The sequence below is a fragment of the Lampris incognitus genome, chromosome 10 (assembly GCF_029633865.1).
Source record: "Lampris incognitus isolate fLamInc1 chromosome 10, fLamInc1.hap2, whole genome shotgun sequence".
Taxonomy (NCBI): domain Eukaryota; kingdom Metazoa; phylum Chordata; class Actinopteri; order Lampriformes; family Lampridae; genus Lampris; species Lampris incognitus.
Window position 1 is genome coordinate 4,822,595 of NC_079220.1, and position 20,000 is coordinate 4,842,594.

Genomic DNA, 20,000 nt, shown 5'->3' on the forward strand with positions numbered 1-20,000 from the left:
AGAGAGGAGGAGAGACAGAGAGAGAGAGGAGAGAGAGAGAGAGAGGGGGGGGAGAGAGAGAGAGAGGGAGAGAGACAGAGAGAGAGAGGGAGAGAGAGAGAGAGGAGAGAGAGAGAGAGAGGGAGAGAGAGAGAGAGAGAGGAGAGAGAGAGAGAGAGAGAGAGAGAGGGAGAGAGAGGGAGGGAGAGAGATGGAAGAACAATTAGGAACGTATTTCATTTCAGCCACACAGACCGCGACCTCATGAAAACATCAAAATGGCCCTAAAGTTTGTCATCCATCTGTGTTTTATGTTGCTTGGTTGTAATGTCGTGTGTGTGTGTGTGTGTGGTGTGTGTGTGTGTGTGTGTGTGTGTGTCTCCCAGCAAAATTCAGCTTTCAGTGTAACACATCTAGGTCTGTCGGCATGGCCAGGAGACACACACCCCCCTGGTGTCGCATGGCCGCCCTGGTGGTATAATATACATTGACTGGTGTTATCAGCAGCCAGGTGGACTCCCGTTTCCGGGTAACCTTCCAGGTACACGTACGGTCACACGGACGACGGCTTCGGAGCAGGATGGAGGGCAAAGGAACTGGGTGATTATTCAGCCATCAGGGGATGGACGGACGGCAGCGGCTCGGATTATCAGGTGAATTAAAAACACATGCGATCACATCAACAAGCGCTTAAGGACAGAGGGGGAGGCCGGACACCGGCGGCTGAGTGAGGGATGGAGAGATGATGGGCGGGATAGATACAGAGGATAAGGAAAGAGAGATCATGTTTAACACACACACACACACACACACACACACTAATGCTGAGCTAAAGCCCGGTGAGCCCAGCCACGTACAACTCATTCATTCATTCATTCATTCATTCATTCATTCATTCATCATCAGCCGCTTCTCCGGGGGTCGGGGTCGCGGTGGCAGCAAGCTAGGTAGGGCACTCCAGACGTCCCTCTCCCCAGCAACGCCCTCCAGCTCCTCCTGGGGGATCCCAAGCCGTTCCCAGGCCAGATTGGACATGTAGTCCCTCCAGCGAGTTCTGGGTCTACCCCGGGGTCTCCTCTCAGTTGGCCGTGCCCGGTAAACCTCCAAAGGAAGGCGCCCAGGAGGCATTCCTGATCAGGTGCCTGAACCACCTCAACTGGCTCCTTTGGATGCGAAGGAGCAGCGGCTCTACTCCGAGCTCCCTCCGGATGTCCGAGCTCCTCACCCTATCTCTAAGGCTGAGCCCAGACACCCTACAGAGGAAACTCATTTCAGCCGCTTGTATCCACGATCTCACCCTTTCGGTCACTACCCAAAGCTCATGACCATAGGTGAGGGCTGGAACCAAGACTGACTGGTAAATTGAGAGCTTTGTCTTCCAGCTCAGCTCCCTCTTCACCACAACGGTCCAGGTCAACGTCCGCATTACTGCTGATGCTGCACCAACCCGCCTGTCAAATCTCCCGCTCCATCCTACCCCTCACTCGTGAACAAGACCCCGAGATACTCGAACTCGTTCACTTGAGGCAATAACTCATCCCCAACCCGGAGGGAGCAATCCACCATTTTCCGGTAGAGAACCATGGCCTCAGACTTGGAGGCGCTGACTCCTACTACTACTACTACTACTTTTGGCTGCTCCCGTTAGGGGGCGCCACAGCGGATCATCCGTTTCCATCCCTTCCTGTCTTCTGCATCTTCCTCGGTCATACCAGCCACCTGCATGTCCTCCCTCACCACATCCATAAACCTCCTCTTTGGCCTTCCTCTTCTCCTCTTCCCTGCAGCTCCATAATCAGCATCCTTCTCCCAGTATACCCAGCATCTCTCCTCCACACATGTCCACACCATCTCAATCTTGCCTCTCTTGCTTTGTCTCCAAACCGTCCAACCTGAGCTGTCCCTCTAATATACTCGTTCCTAATGCTGTCCTTCTTCGTTACTCCCAGTGAAAATCTTAGCACAAGATTTTAGTTTTGCATAATATATTGTAGCGAATTCGGGGGATAACGCAACCGCAGGAACTGCCGCGGCCAGGGACGCGAACCCGTACCACAGGAGACATCGCTAACCGCTCGACTAAATGGTCAGGCCCCGCGAGCCAGCGGCCAGCGTGTCTTCTTGTCCGTGCACGTTACACTACCCCCCTCCTTCGGGAAGCGCGTCCCCGCAGCTCGAGCATATCAGCTCCTTCACGTTTCAGGGCGCATACGCTTCGGTGGCCTTACGGTCGCTCCATCCCACTTCTGACACCAATGTAGCGAATTCGGGGGACAACGCAGCCACAGGAACTGCCGCGGCCGGGAAGCGAACCCGTATCGCCCGCAACCGCAGGAGGCATCGCTAACCGCTAGACTAAAGGGTCAGACCTGCCAGCCGCGGCCAGCGTGTCTTCTTATCCGTGCACGTTACAATATAATTAATTCGATTCCAGAATGTTATTGAATTTATACAGTGAGAAATAAATGTGTTAGGGATTCTGGTTCACTATTGCAAATATTGCATGTTTTTGTACATCTAAGAATTTGGAGAAATAAACGTTTGTATTTCAAAATTTTATTCCACAAAAGGGTGTAAATTTGTCCACATTTGAGTAAATAATATATCCAAGTGATTGAGGATAAGAAAAATATTGAGAGCAAAAAAAAGGTCGTTCCCTGACCGGGAATCGAACCCGGGCCGCGGCGGTGAGAGCGCCGAATCCTAACCACTAGACCACCAGGGAAGTACGCACGCTCCAGTGTTTTAACACAAATTCAATGACATCATCGTACTGTAATCCTGAGTACTGGTTATTGTCTTCATATTTGGCGGTTTAAGTCACTAGGAAATGATCGGGCGAACAACGACGCGGAGACGTTTTGACGTCATAACTCATCAGTAACACGGCCGCTCATTGGTCGCCGAACAATCGAAGGTGTCATCGAGTGAAAACTGGATTTGTATCCAACCTCACTCCATAGAGCAAAACAAACATGAAGACTGACCTGTCTGTTGATAAAATAAGATATCCTCTTTATTCAAATGAACTTTAATACCTCTTCTTTCAAACATGTGTTCAGCCTCGAGCCAAAAAAGTGTCACACATATACATTTATAAAATAAGTGTGACATCATAATCACCAAAGAAACCCCATTTTACATCAATGTCACGTTTGTATCGTTAAGTGTCTGATTTGTAAGTAATGAGCCTTACTTAATCATTAGTAAGCCTGGACTAGGAGGATGAAGGAAAAACCAGGATAGAGAGTTTTCTTTGTGTGTTTTATGTTTTTATTCTATATGGTAAATTTTACATTTACACGTGCAGATGGTCGAGTGAAAGACCACGTATTGGTCAGTTTAAGATGGAACTTTACTATTATTTTGAGTTTGCACAGAAACAGATGAGACAGAAACGGATGAGACAGAAGCGGATGAGACAGAAACAGATGAGACAGAAGCGGATGAGACAGAAGCAGATGAGACAGAAGCAGATGAGACAGAACCAGGAGGGATCAAGTCAGTAGTTGTCAGTAGAAGAACTGTGTTGTATGCAGCCATACCTTTAAAACACTCGGAATGTGTTAATATGGCCAACCTCAAGTAAGTTCTCTTCACGTGACTTATTGTACCACAGCGCCTCCTGCTGGTTATGCGATTGTATTACAGAACTGCAATACTGGTCAGGACTATGCTTTCTTGCGGGTAGTCCGTCGAGTCCAGTGATGACGTCCCTCCTCGTTAACGGTGTGTTCTTTGATGATTGTAGAGCCCAATTCTTGATTCTGGTGTTGCACGTTGGGCGTATGAAGTGTGAGTTAGTGGGGGCAGGCATGGTTGTGTGTCTCTGTGAGGGCAGTTCATATTTGATGTTCGCTTGCTTTTAATCTTTCACCATGACCTTGCGTTGCTTAGATGGACGCTTGAAGTCCATGTGTAGTAGAACAAAGGTGGTCTTATAAGGTGTCTTCTCCAGGTGCACAAATATGGCCCTCTTGTTAATTGTTGGCTGTATGGGAGACTCACTGAGTGCAGCAAGTGTGTACACACTAAATGGGGAAGTGGCCTTGGTGGATGAGAGCTGGAAGACATGACAACTGCCCTATAAGAGAGGCTGTACTCTATTGATCAGGGCGCATTCAGGCCCCTGGGCTTGGACGCGTCTGTTCATGAACATGTATTAAAATCGTGTGACAATACTGGAGAGGTTTTTGTCTCGTTCCTCATTTGTGTCAGAGTGGAATTAAATAATTGCCCCGACAGCCTCCTTAGTCTCTTCTGTTGTTTCTTCACATTCCTCTCCATTTCCAGCTGTTCTGCACCTCTGTGGCAGATCTGATGGCAGCTTGCTCCAGTCTCAAGGGGTCGATACGACACTTCTTCAGCCATGTTTTTAGCTGGTCTTTGTATCGCTTCTTCTGACCACCGGCGGCCCAGGTGATGGTGTCCATACAGGACTTGACGTGGCAGGCGTTCTTTAGGCATCCTGATGACGTGCCCAAGCCAGCGCAGTTGGTGTTCAGAGTTCTGTGCTCTTGCGGTTTGTCCTAGCGAGACTCTACGTACATTTCCACACTATGTAGCACGTACACACAGGGTTACAACCTCCTAATTACACCCACTGCTGGTCTCAACAAGAATGAGCTGATCCTCAAATCATCTTAGTAAAGCAGTCATGGGATGATAGGATGACTGACACCTCCAGCTTGTAATGGCTGGCTCAACAGATCAAAGCTAATCGTATTGACAGATAAGACGATCAATAACTGAAGCCGTTAAAGTTGAAGTGAACTCAGATCTAACTAACTTCCTGCCATCCATTATCTAAACCGCTTGATCTGCTTTGAGGGTCGCGGGATGCTGGAGCCTATCCCAGCAGTGAGTGGGCTTTTGGCGGGGCCGCTAACTCCATCACAGAAAATATGTTCCCTGACCGGGAATCGAACCCGGGCCGCGGCGGTGAGAGCGCCGAATCCTAACCACTAGACCACCAGGGAAGCACGCACGCTGCAGTGTTTTAACACAAATTCAATGACATCATCGTACTGTAATCCTGAGTACTGGATATTGTCTTCATATTTGGCGGTTTAAGTCACTAGGAAATGATCGGGCGAACAACGACGCGGAGACGTCTTGACGTCATAACTCATCAGTAACACGGCCGCTCATTGGTCGCCGAACAATCGAAGGTGTCATCGAGTGAAAACTGGATTTGTATCCGACCTAACTCCATAGAGCAAAACAAACATGAAGACTGACCTGTCTGTTGATAAAATAAGATATCCTCTTTATTCAAATGAACTTTAATACCTCTTCTTTCAAACATGTGTTCAGCCTCGAGCCAAAAAAGTGTCACACATATACATTTATAAAATAAGTGTGACATCATAATCACCAAAGAAACCCCATTTTACATCAATGTCACGTTTGTATCGTTAAGTGTCTGATTTGTAAGTAATGAGCCTTACTTAATCATTAGTAAGCCAGGAATAGAAGGATGAAGGAAAAACCAGGGTAGAGAGTTTTCTTTGTGTGTTTTATGTTTTTATTCTATATGGTAAATTTCACATTCGCACGTGCAGATGGTCGTATTGGTCAGTTTAAGGTGGAACTTTACTATTATTTTGAGTCTCTGCGAAATGTTGACAACAGAAAAACCATTAAGATTTTGAAAATATACGATGTGTATTTAATTACCTGTTTTGTTTTCCATTGTCCCCTGCTGTATTGTTTGTAATTGTGTGTGTGTGTGTGTGTGTGTGTGTGTGTGTGTGTGTGTGTGTGTGTGTGTGTGTGTGTGTGTGTGTGTTCTCTTTGTGATGTTCTGAATTTGGTTTTAATCAAGTTTTATTTATAAAAAAAGAAGGTTGACCTGTTGTTTGTTTGTTTGGTTTTTTTTCATTCAATTCAAAAACAGATTTAAAAACAGAAACAGATTTAATAGAAATATATTAATAGATTTAAAAACAGAAAACATAAACAATAAACAGAGAAGTCAGTGCTGAAACGACTTGTTAATTAATCGATTAGTCAAGCGGCAGAAAATAATTGATTAGAATTTTGGCAGTTGATTAGTCATTTGGGACGTTCATCCTGTGCTTTACACCATTATGACGTCAATACCTGAGGGTTTTCTGGCTGTTGGTCAGTAAACAGTTTAAAACCATCACTTTGTCTGGACTTTGGACACTTAACATGGGCCTTCATCAGTATTTCCTCACGTTTAACAGACTAAGTGAGTCATAAAAACTCGATCCTGTGGAATCCTTATGAGCTGCAGCCTTAGGAGTCATGTAGGGAGTCATGTGTTGTTTTCTGTATCGTGTGTTATCATCATGTGTCGTAGGAACGACGACTTTCTCATGTAAAGTAGAGAAAAGGCCTCTGTGCCCCAAAACTCCACCACCTGGTTCTCTCCCCTGCTGGCGAGCGGGGGCAGATTTAAAAACAGATGAGACAGAAGCGGATGAGACAGAAGCGGGTGAGACAGAAGCGGGTGGGACAGAAGCGGGTGGGACAGAAGCGGGTGGGACAGAAGCGGGTGGGACAGAAGCGGATGGGACAGAAGCGGATGAGACAGAAGCGGATGAGACAGAAACGGATGAGACAGAAACGGATGAGACAGAAGCGGATGAGACAGAAACGGATGAGACAGAAACGGATGAGACAGAAACGGATGAGACAGAAGCAGATGAGACAGAAGCAGATGAGACAGAAGCAGATGAGACAGAAGCAGATGAGACAGAAACAGATGAGACAGAAGCAGATGAGACAGAAGCAGATGAGACAGAAACAGATGAGACAGAACCAGGAGGGATCAAGTCAGTAGTTGTCAGTAGAAGAACTGTGTTGTATGCAGCCATACCTTTAAAACACTCGGAATGTGTTAATATGGCCAACCTCAAGTAAGTTCTCTTCACGTGACTTATTGTACCACAGCGCCTCCTGCTGGTTATGCGATTGTATTACAGAACTGCAATACTGGTCAGGACTATGCTTTCTTGCGGGTAGTCCGTCGAGTCCAGTGATGACGTCCCTCCTCGTTAACGGTGTGTTCTTTGATGATTGTAGAGCCCAATTCTTGATTCTTGTGTTGCACGTTGGGCGTATGAAGTGTGAGTTAGTGGGGGCAGGCATGGTTGTGTGTCTCTGTGAGGGCAGTTCATATTTGATGTTCGCTTGCTTTTAATCTTTCACCATGACCTTGCGTTGCTTAGATGGACGCTTGAAGTCCACGTGTAGTAGAACAAAGGTGGTCTTATAAGGTGTCTTCTCCAGGTGCACAAATATGGCCCTCTTGTTAATGGTTGGCTGTATGGGAGACTCACTGAGTGCAGCAAGTGTGTACACACTAAATGGGGAAGTGGCCTTGGTGGATGAGAGCTGGAAGACATGACAACTGCCCTATAAGAGAGGCTGTACTGTATTGATCGGGGCGCATTCAGGGCCCTGGGCTTGGACGCGTCTGTTCATGAACATGTATTAAAATCATGTGACAATACTGGAGAGGTTTTTGTCTCGTTCCTCATTTGTGTCAGAGTGGAATTAAATAATTGCCCCGACAGCCTCCTTAGTCTCTTCTGTTGTTTCTTCACATTCCTCTCCATTTCCAGCTGTTCTGCACCTCTGTGGCAGATCTGCCGCCGGTTGGAGCGGCTGATGGCAGCTTGCTCCAGTCTCAAGGGGTCGATACGACACTTCTTCAGCCATGTTTTTAGCTGGTCTTTGTATCGCTTCTTCTGACCAGGTGATGGTGTCCATACAGGACTTGACGTGGCAGGCGTTCTTTAGGCATCCTGATGACGTGCCCAAGCCAGCGCAGTTGGTGTTCAGAGTTCTGTGCTCTTGCGGTTTGTCCTAGCGAGACTCTCACGACTCTACGTACATTTCTACACTACGTAGCACGTACACACAGGGTTACAACTTCATAATTACACCCACTGCTGGTCTCAACAAGAACGGGTTGATCCTCAAATCATCTTAGTAAAGCAGTCATGGGATGATAGGATGACTGACACCTCCAGCTTGTAATGGCTGGCTCAACAGATCAAAGCTAATCGTATTGACAGATAAGACGATCAATAACTGAAGCCGTTAAAGTTGAAGTGAACTCAGATCTAACTAACTTCCTTCCATCCATCCAGCCATTATCTAAACCGCTTGATCTGCTCTGAGGGTCGCGGGATGCTGGAGCCTATCCCAGCAGTGAGTGGGCTTTTGGCGGGGCCGCTAACTCCATCACAGAAAATATGTTCCCTGACCGGGAATCGAACCCGGGCCGCGGCGGTGAGAGCGCCGAATCCTAACCACTAGACCATCAGGGAAGTACGCGCGCTCCAGTGTTTTAACAGAAGTTCAATGACATCATCGTACTGTAATCCTGAGTACTGGATATTGTCTTCATATTTGGCGGTTTAAGTCACTAGGAAATGATCGGGCGAACAACGACGCGGAGACGTTTTGACGTCATAACTGATCAGTAACACGGCCGCTCATTGGTCGCCGAGCAATCGAAGGTCTCATCGAGTGAAAACTGGATTTGTATCCGACCTAACTACATAGAGCAAAACAAACAGGAAGACTGACCTGTCTGTTGATAAAATAAGATATCCTCTTTATTCAAATGAACTTTAATACCTGTGTTGTATGCAGGCATACCTTTAAAACATTCAGAATGTGTTAATATGGCCAACCTCAAGTAAGTTCTCTTCACGTGACTTGTTGTACCACAGCGCCTCCTGCTGGTTATGCGATTCTATTACAGAACTGCAATACTGGTCAGGACTATGCTTTCTTGCGGGTAGTCCGTCGAGTCCAGTGATGACGTCCCTCCTCGTTAACGGTGTGTTCTTTGATGATTGTAGAGCCCAACTCTTGATTCTTGTGTTGCACGTTGGGCGTATGAAGTGTGAGTTAGTGATGGGCAGGCATGGTTGTGTGTCTCTGTGAGGGCAGTTCATATTTGATGTTCGCTTACTTTTAATCTTTCACCATGACCTTGCGTTGCTTAGATGGACGCTTGAAGTCCATGTGTAGTAGAACAAAGGAGGTCTTATAAGGTGTCTTCTCCAGGTGCACAAACAAGGCCTTCTTGTTAATGGTTGGCTGTATGGGAGACTCACTGAGTGCAGCAAGTGTGTACACACTAAATGGAGAAGTGGCCTTGGTGGATGAGAGCTGGAAGACATGAGATAAGGAGGGGAAGAACACACAACTGGCCTATAAGAGAGGCTGTACTCTATTGATCTGGGCGCATTCAGGGCCCTGGGCTTGGACGCGTCTGTTCATGAACATGTATTAAAATCGTGTGACAATACTGGAGAGGTTTTTGTCTCGTTCCTCATTTGTGTCAGAGTGGAATTAAATAATTGCCCCTACAGTCTCCTTAGTCTCTTCTGTTGTTTCTTCACATTCCTCTCCATTTCCAGCTGTTCTGCACCTCTGTGGCAGATCTGATGGCAGCTTGCTCCGGTCTCAAGGGGTCGATACGACACTTCTTCAGCCATGTTTTTAGCTGGTCTTTGTATCGCTTCTTCTCACCACCGGCGGCCCAGGTGATGGTGTCCATACAGGACTTGACGTGGCAGGCATTCTTTAGGCATCCCGATGACGTGCCCAAGCCAGCGCAGTTGGTGTTCAGAGTTCTGTGCTCTTGCGGTTTGTCCTAGCGAGACTCTCGCGACTCTACGTACATTTCCACACTACGTTGCACGTACACACAGGGTTACAACTTCACAATTACACCCACTGCTGGTCTCAACAAGAACGGGTTGATCCTCACATCATCTTAGTAAAGCAGTCATGGGATGATAGGATGACTGACACCTCCAGCTTGTAATGGCTGGCTCAACAGATCAAAGCTAATCGTATTGACAGATAAGACGATCAATAACTGAAGCCGTTAAAGTTGAAGTGAACTCAGATCTAACTAACTTCCATCCATCCATCCATTATCTAAACCGCTTGATCTGCTCTGAGGGTCGCGGGATGCTGGAGCCTATCCCAGCAGTGAGTGGGCTTTTGGTGGGGCCGCTAACTCCATCACAGAAAATATGTTCCCTGACCGGGAATCGAACCCGGGCCGCGGCGGTGAGAGCGCCGAATCCTAACCACTAGACCACCAGGGAAGTACGCACGCTCTAGTGTTTTAACAGAAGTTCAATGACATCATCGTACTGTAATCCTGAGTACTGGATATTGTCTTCATATTTGGCGGTTTAAGTCACTAGGAAATGATCGGGCGAACAACGACGCGGAGACGTTTTGACGTCATAACTGATCAGTAACACGGCCGCTCATTGGTCGCCGAACAATCGAAGGTGTCATCGAGTGAAAACTGGATTTGTATCCGACCTAACTCCATAGAGCAAAACAAACATGAAGACTGACCTGTCTGTTGATAAAATAAGATATCCTCTTTATTCAAATGAACTTTAATACCTCTTCTTTCAAACATGTTTTCAGCCTCGAGCCAAAAAAGTGTCACACATATACATTTATAAAATAAGTGTGACATCATAATCACCAAAGAAACCCCATTTTACATCAATGTCACGTTTGTATCGTTAAGTGTCTGATTTGTAAGTAATGAGCCTTACTTAATCATTAGTAAGCCTGGACTAGGAGGATGAAGGAAAAACCAGGATAGAGAGTTTTCTTTGTGTGTTTTATGTTTTTATTCTATATGGTAAATTTTACATTTACACGTGCAGATGGTCGAGTGAAAGACCACGTATTGGTCAGTTTAAGATGGAACTTTACTATTATTTTGAGTTTGCACAGAAGCAGATGAGACAGAAACAGATGAGCAGGAGGGATCAAGTCAGTAGTTGTCAGTAGAAGAACTGTGTTGTATGCAGCCATACCTTTAAAACGCTCGGAATGTGTTAATATGGCCAACCTCAAGTAAGTTCTCTTCACGTGACTTATTGTACCACAGCGCCTCCTGCTGGTTATGCGATTGTATTGCAGAACTGCAATACTGGTCAGGACTATGCTTTCTTGCGGGTAGTCCGTCGAGTCCAGTGATGACGTCCCTCCTCGTTAACGGTGTGTTCTTTGATGATTGTAGAGCCCAATTCTTGATTCTTGTGTTGCACGTTGGGCGTATGAAGTGTGAGTTAGTGGGGGCAGGCATGGTTGTGTGTCTCTGTGAGGGCAGTTCATATTTGATGTTCGCTTGCTTTTAATCTTTCACCATGACCTTGCGTTGCTTAGATGGACGCTTGAAGTCCATGTGTAGTAGAACAAAGGTGGTCTTATAAGGTGTCTTCTCCAGGTGCACAAACAAGGCCTTCTTGTTAATGGTTGGCTGTATGGGAGACTCACTGAGTGCAGCAAGTGTGTACACACTAAATGGGGAAGTGGCCTTGGTGGATGAGAGCTGGAAGACATGAGATAAGGAGGGGAAGAACACACAACTGGCCTATAAGAGAGGCTGTACTCTATTGATCAGGGCGCATTCAGGCACCTGGGCTTGGACGCGTCTGTTCATGAACATGTATTAAAATCGTGTGACAATACTGGAGAGGTTTTTGTCTCGTTCCTCATTTGTGTCAGAGTGGAATTAAATAATTGCCCCGACAGCCTCCTTAGTCTCTTCTGTTGTTTCTTCACATTCCTCTCCATTTCCAGCTGTTCTGCACCTCTGTGGCAGATCTGATGGCAGCTTGCTCCAGTCTCAAGGGGTCGATACGACACTTCTTCAGCCATGTTTATAGCTGGTCTTTGTATCGCTTCTTCTGACCACCGGCGGCCCAGGTGATGGTGTCCATACAGGACTTGACGTGGCAGGCGTTCTTTAGGCATCCCGATGACGTGCCCAAGCCAGCGCAGTTGGTGTTCAGAGTTCTGTGCTCTTGCGGTTTGTCCTAGCGAGACTCTCGCGACTCTACGTACATTTCCACACTACGTTGCACGTACACACAGGGTTACAACTTCACAATTACACCCACTGCTGGTCTCAACAAGAACGGGTTGATCCTCACATCATCTTAGTAAAGCAGTCATGGGATGATAGGATGACTGACACCTCCAGCTTGTAATGGCTGGCTCAACAGATCAAAGCTAATCGTATTGACAGATAAGATGATCAATAACTGAAGCCGTTAAAGTTGAAGTGAACTCAGATCTAACTAACTTCCTTGCATCCATCCATTATCTAAACCGCTTGATCTGCTCTGAGGGTCGCGGGATGCTGGAGCCTATCCCAGCAGTGAGTGGGCTTTTGGTGGGGCCGCTAACTCCATCACAGAAAATATGTTCCCTGACCGGGAATCGAACCCGGGCCGCGGCGGTGAGAGCGCCGAATCCTAACCACTAGACCACCAGGGAAACACACGCGCTCCAGTGTTTTAACAGAAATTCAATGACATCATCGTACTGTAATCCTGAGTACTGCATATTGTCTTCATATTTAAGTCACTACGAAATGATCGGGCGAACAACGACGCGGAGACGTTTTGACGTCATAACTGATCAGTAACACGGCCGCTCATTGGTCGCCGAACAATCGAAGGTGTCATCGAGTGAAAACTGGATTTGTATCCAACCTCACTCCATAGAGCAAAACAAACATGAAGACTGACCTGTCTGTTGATAAAATAAGATATCCTCTTTATTCAAATGAACTTTAATACCTCTTCTTTCAAACATGTGTTCAGCCTCGAGCCAAAAAAGTGTCACACATATACATTTATAAAATAAGTGTGACATCATAATCACCAAAGAAACACATTTTACATCAATGTCACGTTTGTATCGTTAAGTGTCTGATTTGTAAGTAATGAGCCTTACTTAATCATTAGTAAGCCTGGAATAGGAGGATGAAGGAAAAACCAGGATAGAGAGTTTTCTTTGTGTGTTTTATGTTTTTATTCTATATGGTAGATTTTACATTTATACGTGCAGATGGTCGAGTGAAAGACCACATATTGGTCAGTTTAAGATGGAACTTTACTATTATTTTGAGTTTGCACAGAAGCAGATGAGACAGAAACAGATGAGACAGAAGCAGATGAGACAGAAACAGGAGGGATCAAGTCAGTAGTTGTCAGTAGAAGAACTGTGTTGTATGCAGGCATACCTTTAAAACACTCGGAATGTGTTAATATGGCCAACCTCAAGTAAGTTATCTTCACGTGACTTGTTGTACCACAGCGCCTCCTGCTGGTTATGTGATTGTATTACAGAACTGAAATACTGGTCCGGACTACGCTTTCTTGCGGGTAGTCCGTCGAGTCCAGTGATGACGTCCCTCCTCGTTAACGGTGTGTTCTTTGATGATTGTAGAGCCCAATTCTTGATTCTGGTGTTGCACGTTGGGCGTATGAAGTGTGAGTTAGTGGGGGCAGGCATGGTTGTGTGTCTCTGTGAGGGCAGTTCATATTTGATGTTCGCTTACTTTTAATCTTTCACCATGACCTTGCGTTGCTTAGATGGACGCTTGAAGTCCATGTGTAGTGGAACAAAGGAGGTCTTATAAGGTGTCTTCTCCAGGTGCACAAACAAGGCCCTCTTGTTAATTGTTGGCTGTATGGGAGACTTACTGAGTGCAGCAAGTGTGTACACACTAAATGGGGAAGTGGCCTTGGTGGATGAGAGCTGGAAGACATGACAACTGTAAGAGAGGCTGTACTCTATTGATCTGGGAGCATTCAGGCCCCTGGACTTGGACGCGTCTGTTCATGAACATTTATTAAAATCATGTGACAATACTGGAGAGGTTTTTGTCTAATTCCTCATTTGTGTCAGAGTGGAATTAAATAATTGCCCCGACAGTCTCCTTAGTCTCTTCTGTTGTTTCTTCACATTCCTCTCCATTTCCAGCTGTTCTGCACCTCTGTGACAGATCTGATGGCAGCTTGCTCCGGTCTCAAGGGGTCGATACGACACTTCTTCAGCCATGTTTTTAGCTGGTCTTTGTATCGCTTCTTCTGACCACCGGCGGCCCAGGTGATGGTGTCCATACAGGACTTGACGTGGCGTGGCAGGCGTTCTTTAGGCATCCTGATGACGTGCCCAAGCCAGCGCAGTTGGTGTTCAGAGTTCTGTGCTCTTGCGGTTTGTCCTAGCGAGACTCTCGCGACTCTACGTACATTTCCACACTACGTTGCACGTACACACAGGGTTACAACTTCATAATTACACCCACTGCTGGTCTCAACAAGAATGAGCTGATCCTCACATCATCTTAGTAAAGCAGTCATGGGATGATAGGATGACTGACACCTCCAGCTTGTAATGGCTGGCTCAACAGATCAAAGCTAATGGTATTGACGGATAAGACGATCAATAACTGAAGCCGTTAAAGTTGAAGTGAACTCAGATCTAACTAACTTCCTTCCATCCATCGATCCATTATCTAAACCGCTTGATCTGCTCTGAGGGTCGCGGGATGCTGGAGCCTATCCCAGCAGTGAGTGGGCTTTTGGTGGGGTCGCTAACTCCATCACAGAAAATATGTTCCCTGACCGGGAATCGAACCCGGGCCGCGGCGGTGAGAGCGCCGAATCCTAACCACTAGACCACCAGGGATATACATTCAGCAGCTCATATCCAAACTATTCCAACAGCATAATCACACATGCAGCAGCTTTTATTATTATTATTATTATTTGTAAATTACCAATATTGTGCGTTTTCTTCATACCTTTATCCAAAACTTCTAAATTGTCTCTAGAACTGTGAGCAAGTCCTAGTCCGACTCTAGTCCTCATTAATATTCATCAGCTGACATTTGAGTGACAAGTACAGGCATGGTTTGGCGCTTAGGGTGGGTGGGGTTTCATAATTTGATGATCTGATCTGATTGGCTGATTGACTAAATTTATTTCATTTATTTATTTTGGTCACAGAACTATTATCTTCGAATATCACTCGTGACAGAAATTTACCAGGAATCTCTATCTTTGATGAAGAAATTAGGATTTCTCAGTTGGCAGATGACACGACCTTATTTCTAAAAGACAAAAGTCAATTACCCCATGTCATTAACTTAATCGGTCAATTGTCAGACGCCTCAGGTTTAAAGCTAAATTTACCAGAGTGGGAAGTTTTGTCCTCGCATGAAGGTTCGGATCCTGTGATCGGGGGTATTCCCATTAAGGAATCTGTCAAGTGGGATACATGTTACCAAACACCTGGTAGATGGGCAACGCCGAAATGTTTACCAGTCCAATGAAAAAGGTCAGAAAGATTTTTAACCTATGGCTCCAGAGGGCTCTCTCTGTTATTGGGAGGGTGCTCCTGTCCAGGGCAGAAGGTCTGTCCCGCTTGGTCTACTTATTCAAGACTCTACAGTTAAAGAAAGAAAGAAATAAACCCTCATTAGATTGGCTGACTGACTTTATATGAATAAACGCATCTGGTGACGTCACCAGTACCAGAAGGAAAAACAACATGGGATGAGAGAATCTGAACTGGAGAGGGCGCTTCTAAAAGGAGGGTGGGAATTCTGCCTTTCATGGTTTGTTTCTCTCCAGTAGAGCCTGTACATAATTAGCGCTTCAATTCTCAGGAGGGTAATCGGTAAACACAAGAGCTCTCGTCTCCCACTTCTGCATTTGAGAAGTGGCATCTTTTTCCAGGTGCCGTGTTGTTGCCAGCTGTCCATCAGGAACCTTCTGCAGCGTTCACTGCTTATTATGCCAACAGCTCCGGGACTGTTGCTGTGTGAGCTGGCTGCTTCTTGTCCAACAGGAAGGGTCTGGGGGGGGGTGGTTTATTAAAGAACAGTCGCCGAGTCAAAGTAAGCACAACTCCAGCTGGCACATTTTTATTTCTGATGTAAAGAAAGTTGATGTATATGAAAGGTGCTGTGGACATAAGCGTGACGCTGATTTTCACTACTGGTGCCGGGCGGACGCGGACGCACAGGGTGGAGTAGGGAGACGCCGTGGACGCGCGTCCCCCCCTCTCCCCCTCCCCCTCCCCCCCACCCACTCCATATGCGCGCCACCTGCTCCTGTAACCCGACACCCCGCCCCCCACGTTCGGCAGCGGCATGAAGAAGAAGCAGCAGGAGGCTCCGGTCCGGGTCGACATGTCGGACTTCGAGGTGACCCTGCAGCAGCTCAACGACCTGCTGACGGACGACGGCGGCTTTTACAGCTGGCCGACCAAACACTTCAACGAGGTCTACCCCCGGATATACGTCGGCAACGCGTGAGTTCCTCGTTCCGAACGGGTTTGCTGACGTCGGTTTAGAAAGTACACCTGTCTCCGGGACCCCTGTACGTTACCCCTGTACGTTCGGCACCTGTCTCCGGGACCCCTGTACGTTACCCCTGTACGTTCGGCACCTGTCTCCGGGACCCCTGTACGTTACCCCTGTACGTTCGGCACCTGTCTCCGGGACCCCTGTACCCCTGTACGTTAGGCACCTGTCTCCGGGACCCCTGTACCCCTGTACGTTAGGCACCTGTCTCCGGGACCCCTGTACGTTAGGCACCTGTCTCCGGGACCCCTGTACGTTAGGTACCTGTCTCCGGGACCCCTGTACGTTAGGTACCTGTCTCCGTGACCCCTGTACGTTAGGCACCTGTCTCCGGGACCCCTGTACCCCTGTACGTTAGGCACCTGTCTCCGTGACCCCTGTACGTTAGGCACCTGTCTCCGGGACCCCTGTACGTTAGGCACCTGTCTCCGGGACCCCTGTACGTTAGGTACCTGTCTCCGGGACCCCTGTACGTTAGGTACCTGTCTCCGTGACCCCTGTACGTTAGGCACCTGTCTCCGGGACCCCTGTACGTTAGGCACCTGTCTCCGGGACCCCTGCACGTTAGGCACCTGTCTCCGTGACCCCTGCACGTTAGGCACCTGTCTCCGTGACCCCTGTACGTTAGGCACCTGTCTCCGTGACCCCTGTACGTTAGGCACCTGTCTCCGGGACGCGATATTATGAACCCTACATAGCCCTCGCCAAAATCCCGTACCCTGTCCCAAATCTCGCGAACGGACGCCGGATTTCCGCTGCGTTGCTAAGGAAACAATCAACTATCAACTCGGTGCGAAGCAAAGCTAACGTTAGCTACCTTCAATTTTGTAATTTTGTATTTTTCGCAATTTTGGACAGCTGGCTGCTTTTGTAATTTTGGACTGCTGGCTGTCAACAACAGAACGGAGGTAAGTAACGTTAGTTGTCTGAAAATGAACATATATCTAATAAATAGACTTTCTCACATTTAAGAAAGCTGATCAGTAAGTTGTTACCTGTGTATAAATGTAAAAGTCATATTACTACAATATAGGAGCTCGTTTTGTTTGTAGTCATGATAAGGGGTGAAGTATCCTATGCTCAAACGTGGAGCAAGCAAAGATTGAGTTAAAAACGTTAATGTTGATTGTGGATAACTTAGACAGGTTAAATTGTGGGTGTACAGCGTTTCCTTGATGAGCGCTAACCCCATAACAACATATTTTCGCGTTGCTACGGTGGCGCACACGTGACAAAGCCAGAAACGGGATTTTGGCGAGGCCTATGTAGGGTTCATAATATCGCCTCCGGGACCCCTGTACGTTAGGCACCTGTCTCCGTGACCCCTGCACGTTAGGCACCTGTCTCCGTGACCCCTGCACGTTAGGCACCTGTCTCCGTGACCCCTGTACGTTAGGCACCTGTCTCCGTGACCCCTGCACGTTCGGCTGTCTTCTCACCTGGGCGAGCGTGTTGCGCCACATTTTGCATCCCCAAGACAAATACGTGTCCGCGGGATCTGGCGCGTCACGTCAGCGCGTTCACTTAACGCAGGCCTTCGTTGTTCTTTTTGCCGTTTCACGTCGCGAAAAATAGCAACATTTTTAGGTCAAGATCGTTTTTACAACACCGGAAGCGCTTTGTAGTTCTGCTTTCGGTATATTTGTAAAACCGTGCTGATAATTTAAAATAAAAAAATTAGTAAAAAAAAAATAAACAAACTTTCCCACTCTTCGTGGCGTCGCGGTAACGGACGCATGGGGAACATATTCTTTGGGGGGTGCAAGATTTGGCGCCACAGCCTCCACTGCGTACGTTTCCCATGGACCGTTTATGTCTGACTACAGGCGCGGGCCGGAGCTGCATCTGCGTCATTAGAATTTCCGGGTTAAAGTGCAGGTATGGAGGATTTGCACAAGTCGGAGTTGCGTTGTAATCCAGGCTGCTTATGGTTGTTGTGTTTATGGCGGTGATCCATTAAACCAGTGGTTCTCAACCTTTTTGGGGTCCTGGACCCCCTGCGTATTTTTGATCTACCCTGAGGACCCCTCCACCTGATCTTGGGGGAGGGGGGTTGCAATTTGATAGAAACAGTAGAAACTGCATTTTAAATTGCAATATAGCATTTATTCACTCTTTGGGGTAAAAATAAGAGCTTTCAGTTATAACTTAGATATAGTTAACAAAACAGAATATGTATTCAGTAACTTTCAGATATATGTAACAAAACAGAATATGTATTCAGTAACTTTCAGATATATGTAACAAAACAGAATATGTATTCAGTAACTTTCAGATATATGTAACAACACAGAATATGTATTCAGTAACTTCCAGATATATGTAACAAAACAGAATATGTATTCAGTAACTTTCAGATATATGTAACAAAACAGAATATGTATTCAGTAACTTTCAGATATATGTAACAAAACAGAATATGTATTCAGTAACTTTCAGATATATGTAACAAAACAGAATATGTATTCAGTAACTTTCAGATATAGTTAACAAAACAGAATATGTATTCAGTAACTTTCAGATATATGTAACAAAACAGAATATGTATTCAGTAACTTTCAGATATATGTAACTAAACAGAATATGTATTCAGTAACTTTCAGATATATGTAACAAAACAGAATATGTATTCAGTAACTTTCAGATATAGTTAACAAAACAGAATATGTATTCAGTAACTTTCAGATATATGTAACAACACAGAATATGTATTCAGTAACTTTCAGATATATGTAACAAAACAGAATATGTATTCAGTAACTTTCAGATATATGTAACGAAACAGAATATGTATTCAGTAACTTTCAGATATATGTAACAAAACAGAATATGTATCCAGTAACTTTCAGATATATGTAACAAAAGGGAGGGCTGTTTTATTCTATTTTATTCTGATGTTACTGTCTATTCAGTCCACCACAGGTCCCCTCGTTAACATCCTCTGGCTCTGTCAGCTTATTAGGAGACACTTTTGTTGTTGTGTGTGGCAGAAATGGAGATCTTGAACGTGTTGAAGAGGTGAATAAATTTTACAAAATGTGAAATGCAACTGAGCCACAAGCTAGAGGAGCGGGAAATTGGGCCGGCTGTGAAGTGGCTCCCCCCCCTGATGAAGGATGAATTAACATAACACGGAGGACTTGCATCCTGCCTCCCTCCAACACGGCTGTCATTCATGTTAATTAGCCGCATCACGTTTCCACCCGACATCAAAGTGTGACTCGGGTTTTACACTACATTTCTGACACAGGCCGTTGTCTTTTGCAGTGTGTCTCGTTTCCCCTCCACAGTGTCTGTGGCAGGTCATCGAGGAGGCTCAGAATGTCCTGCCTCCTGTTTGGGCAGCACGTCCTGGATGGATTCACATCGACATGTTTGTTTTTAAAAAAAAATATATATATTATTATTTTTTTCAATGATACATTTTCTAATTTTACAAAGTTTAGAGAAGTGGCAGACTCTCTAAAAACATTACTTTTACAGGACATTTACTTAAATCTTAAAATTTAAATCTTGGCCTTGGCATTGGGACTCCAGCGAAATTAAAACCGATCAGTCTGACAGATACAATTTATAGTTAGTTTCAAAGATGACATAATAAGGTAAAATAATAACAATGATAATAATGATAATAATGATAATAATAATAATAATAATAATAACAAGAATAATAATGATAATAATAATAATAATAATAACAATAATAATAATGATAATAATAATAATAACAATAATAATATTGATAATAATAATAACAATAATAATAATAATAATAATAATGATAATAATAACAATAATAATATTGATGATAATAATAATAACA

General features: G+C 45.6%; 1 protein-coding gene and 6 non-coding genes across 7 annotated transcripts in view; 1 reads left to right on the forward strand and 6 right to left on the reverse strand.

The window, feature by feature from the left end:
- Positions 1-2,632: 2,632 nt before the first annotated feature.
- On the reverse strand, positions 2,633-2,704 carry trnae-cuc (transfer RNA glutamic acid (anticodon CUC)). The gene has a single exon. It is a non-coding gene; the product is annotated as a tRNA-Glu (tRNA).
- Positions 2,705-4,886: 2,182 nt separating this feature from the next.
- trnae-cuc (transfer RNA glutamic acid (anticodon CUC)) lies at positions 4,887-4,958 on the reverse strand. The gene has a single exon. It is a non-coding gene; the product is annotated as a tRNA-Glu (tRNA).
- Positions 4,959-8,213: 3,255 nt separating this feature from the next.
- Positions 8,214-8,285, reverse strand: trnae-cuc (transfer RNA glutamic acid (anticodon CUC)). The gene has a single exon. It is a non-coding gene; the product is annotated as a tRNA-Glu (tRNA).
- A 1,731-nt stretch (positions 8,286-10,016) lies between these two features.
- trnae-cuc (transfer RNA glutamic acid (anticodon CUC)) lies at positions 10,017-10,088 on the reverse strand. Its single transcript has one exon. It is a non-coding gene; the product is annotated as a tRNA-Glu (tRNA).
- A 2,134-nt stretch (positions 10,089-12,222) lies between these two features.
- trnae-cuc (transfer RNA glutamic acid (anticodon CUC)) lies at positions 12,223-12,294 on the reverse strand. The gene has a single exon. It is a non-coding gene; the product is annotated as a tRNA-Glu (tRNA).
- Positions 12,295-14,424: 2,130 nt separating this feature from the next.
- Positions 14,425-14,496, reverse strand: trnae-cuc (transfer RNA glutamic acid (anticodon CUC)). The gene has a single exon. It is a non-coding gene; the product is annotated as a tRNA-Glu (tRNA).
- Positions 14,497-15,988: 1,492 nt separating this feature from the next.
- The window catches only part of LOC130119716 (dual specificity protein phosphatase 3-like), an 11,446-nt gene continuing 7,434 nt past the window's right edge, over positions 15,989-20,000 (forward strand). The window contains exon 1 of the mRNA XM_056288319.1: positions 15,989-16,125. Coding sequence (XP_056144294.1) covers positions 16,004-16,125 — 122 coding nt within the window. The 5' untranslated portion in view covers positions 15,989-16,003. The remainder of the gene's footprint in view (positions 16,126-20,000) is intronic.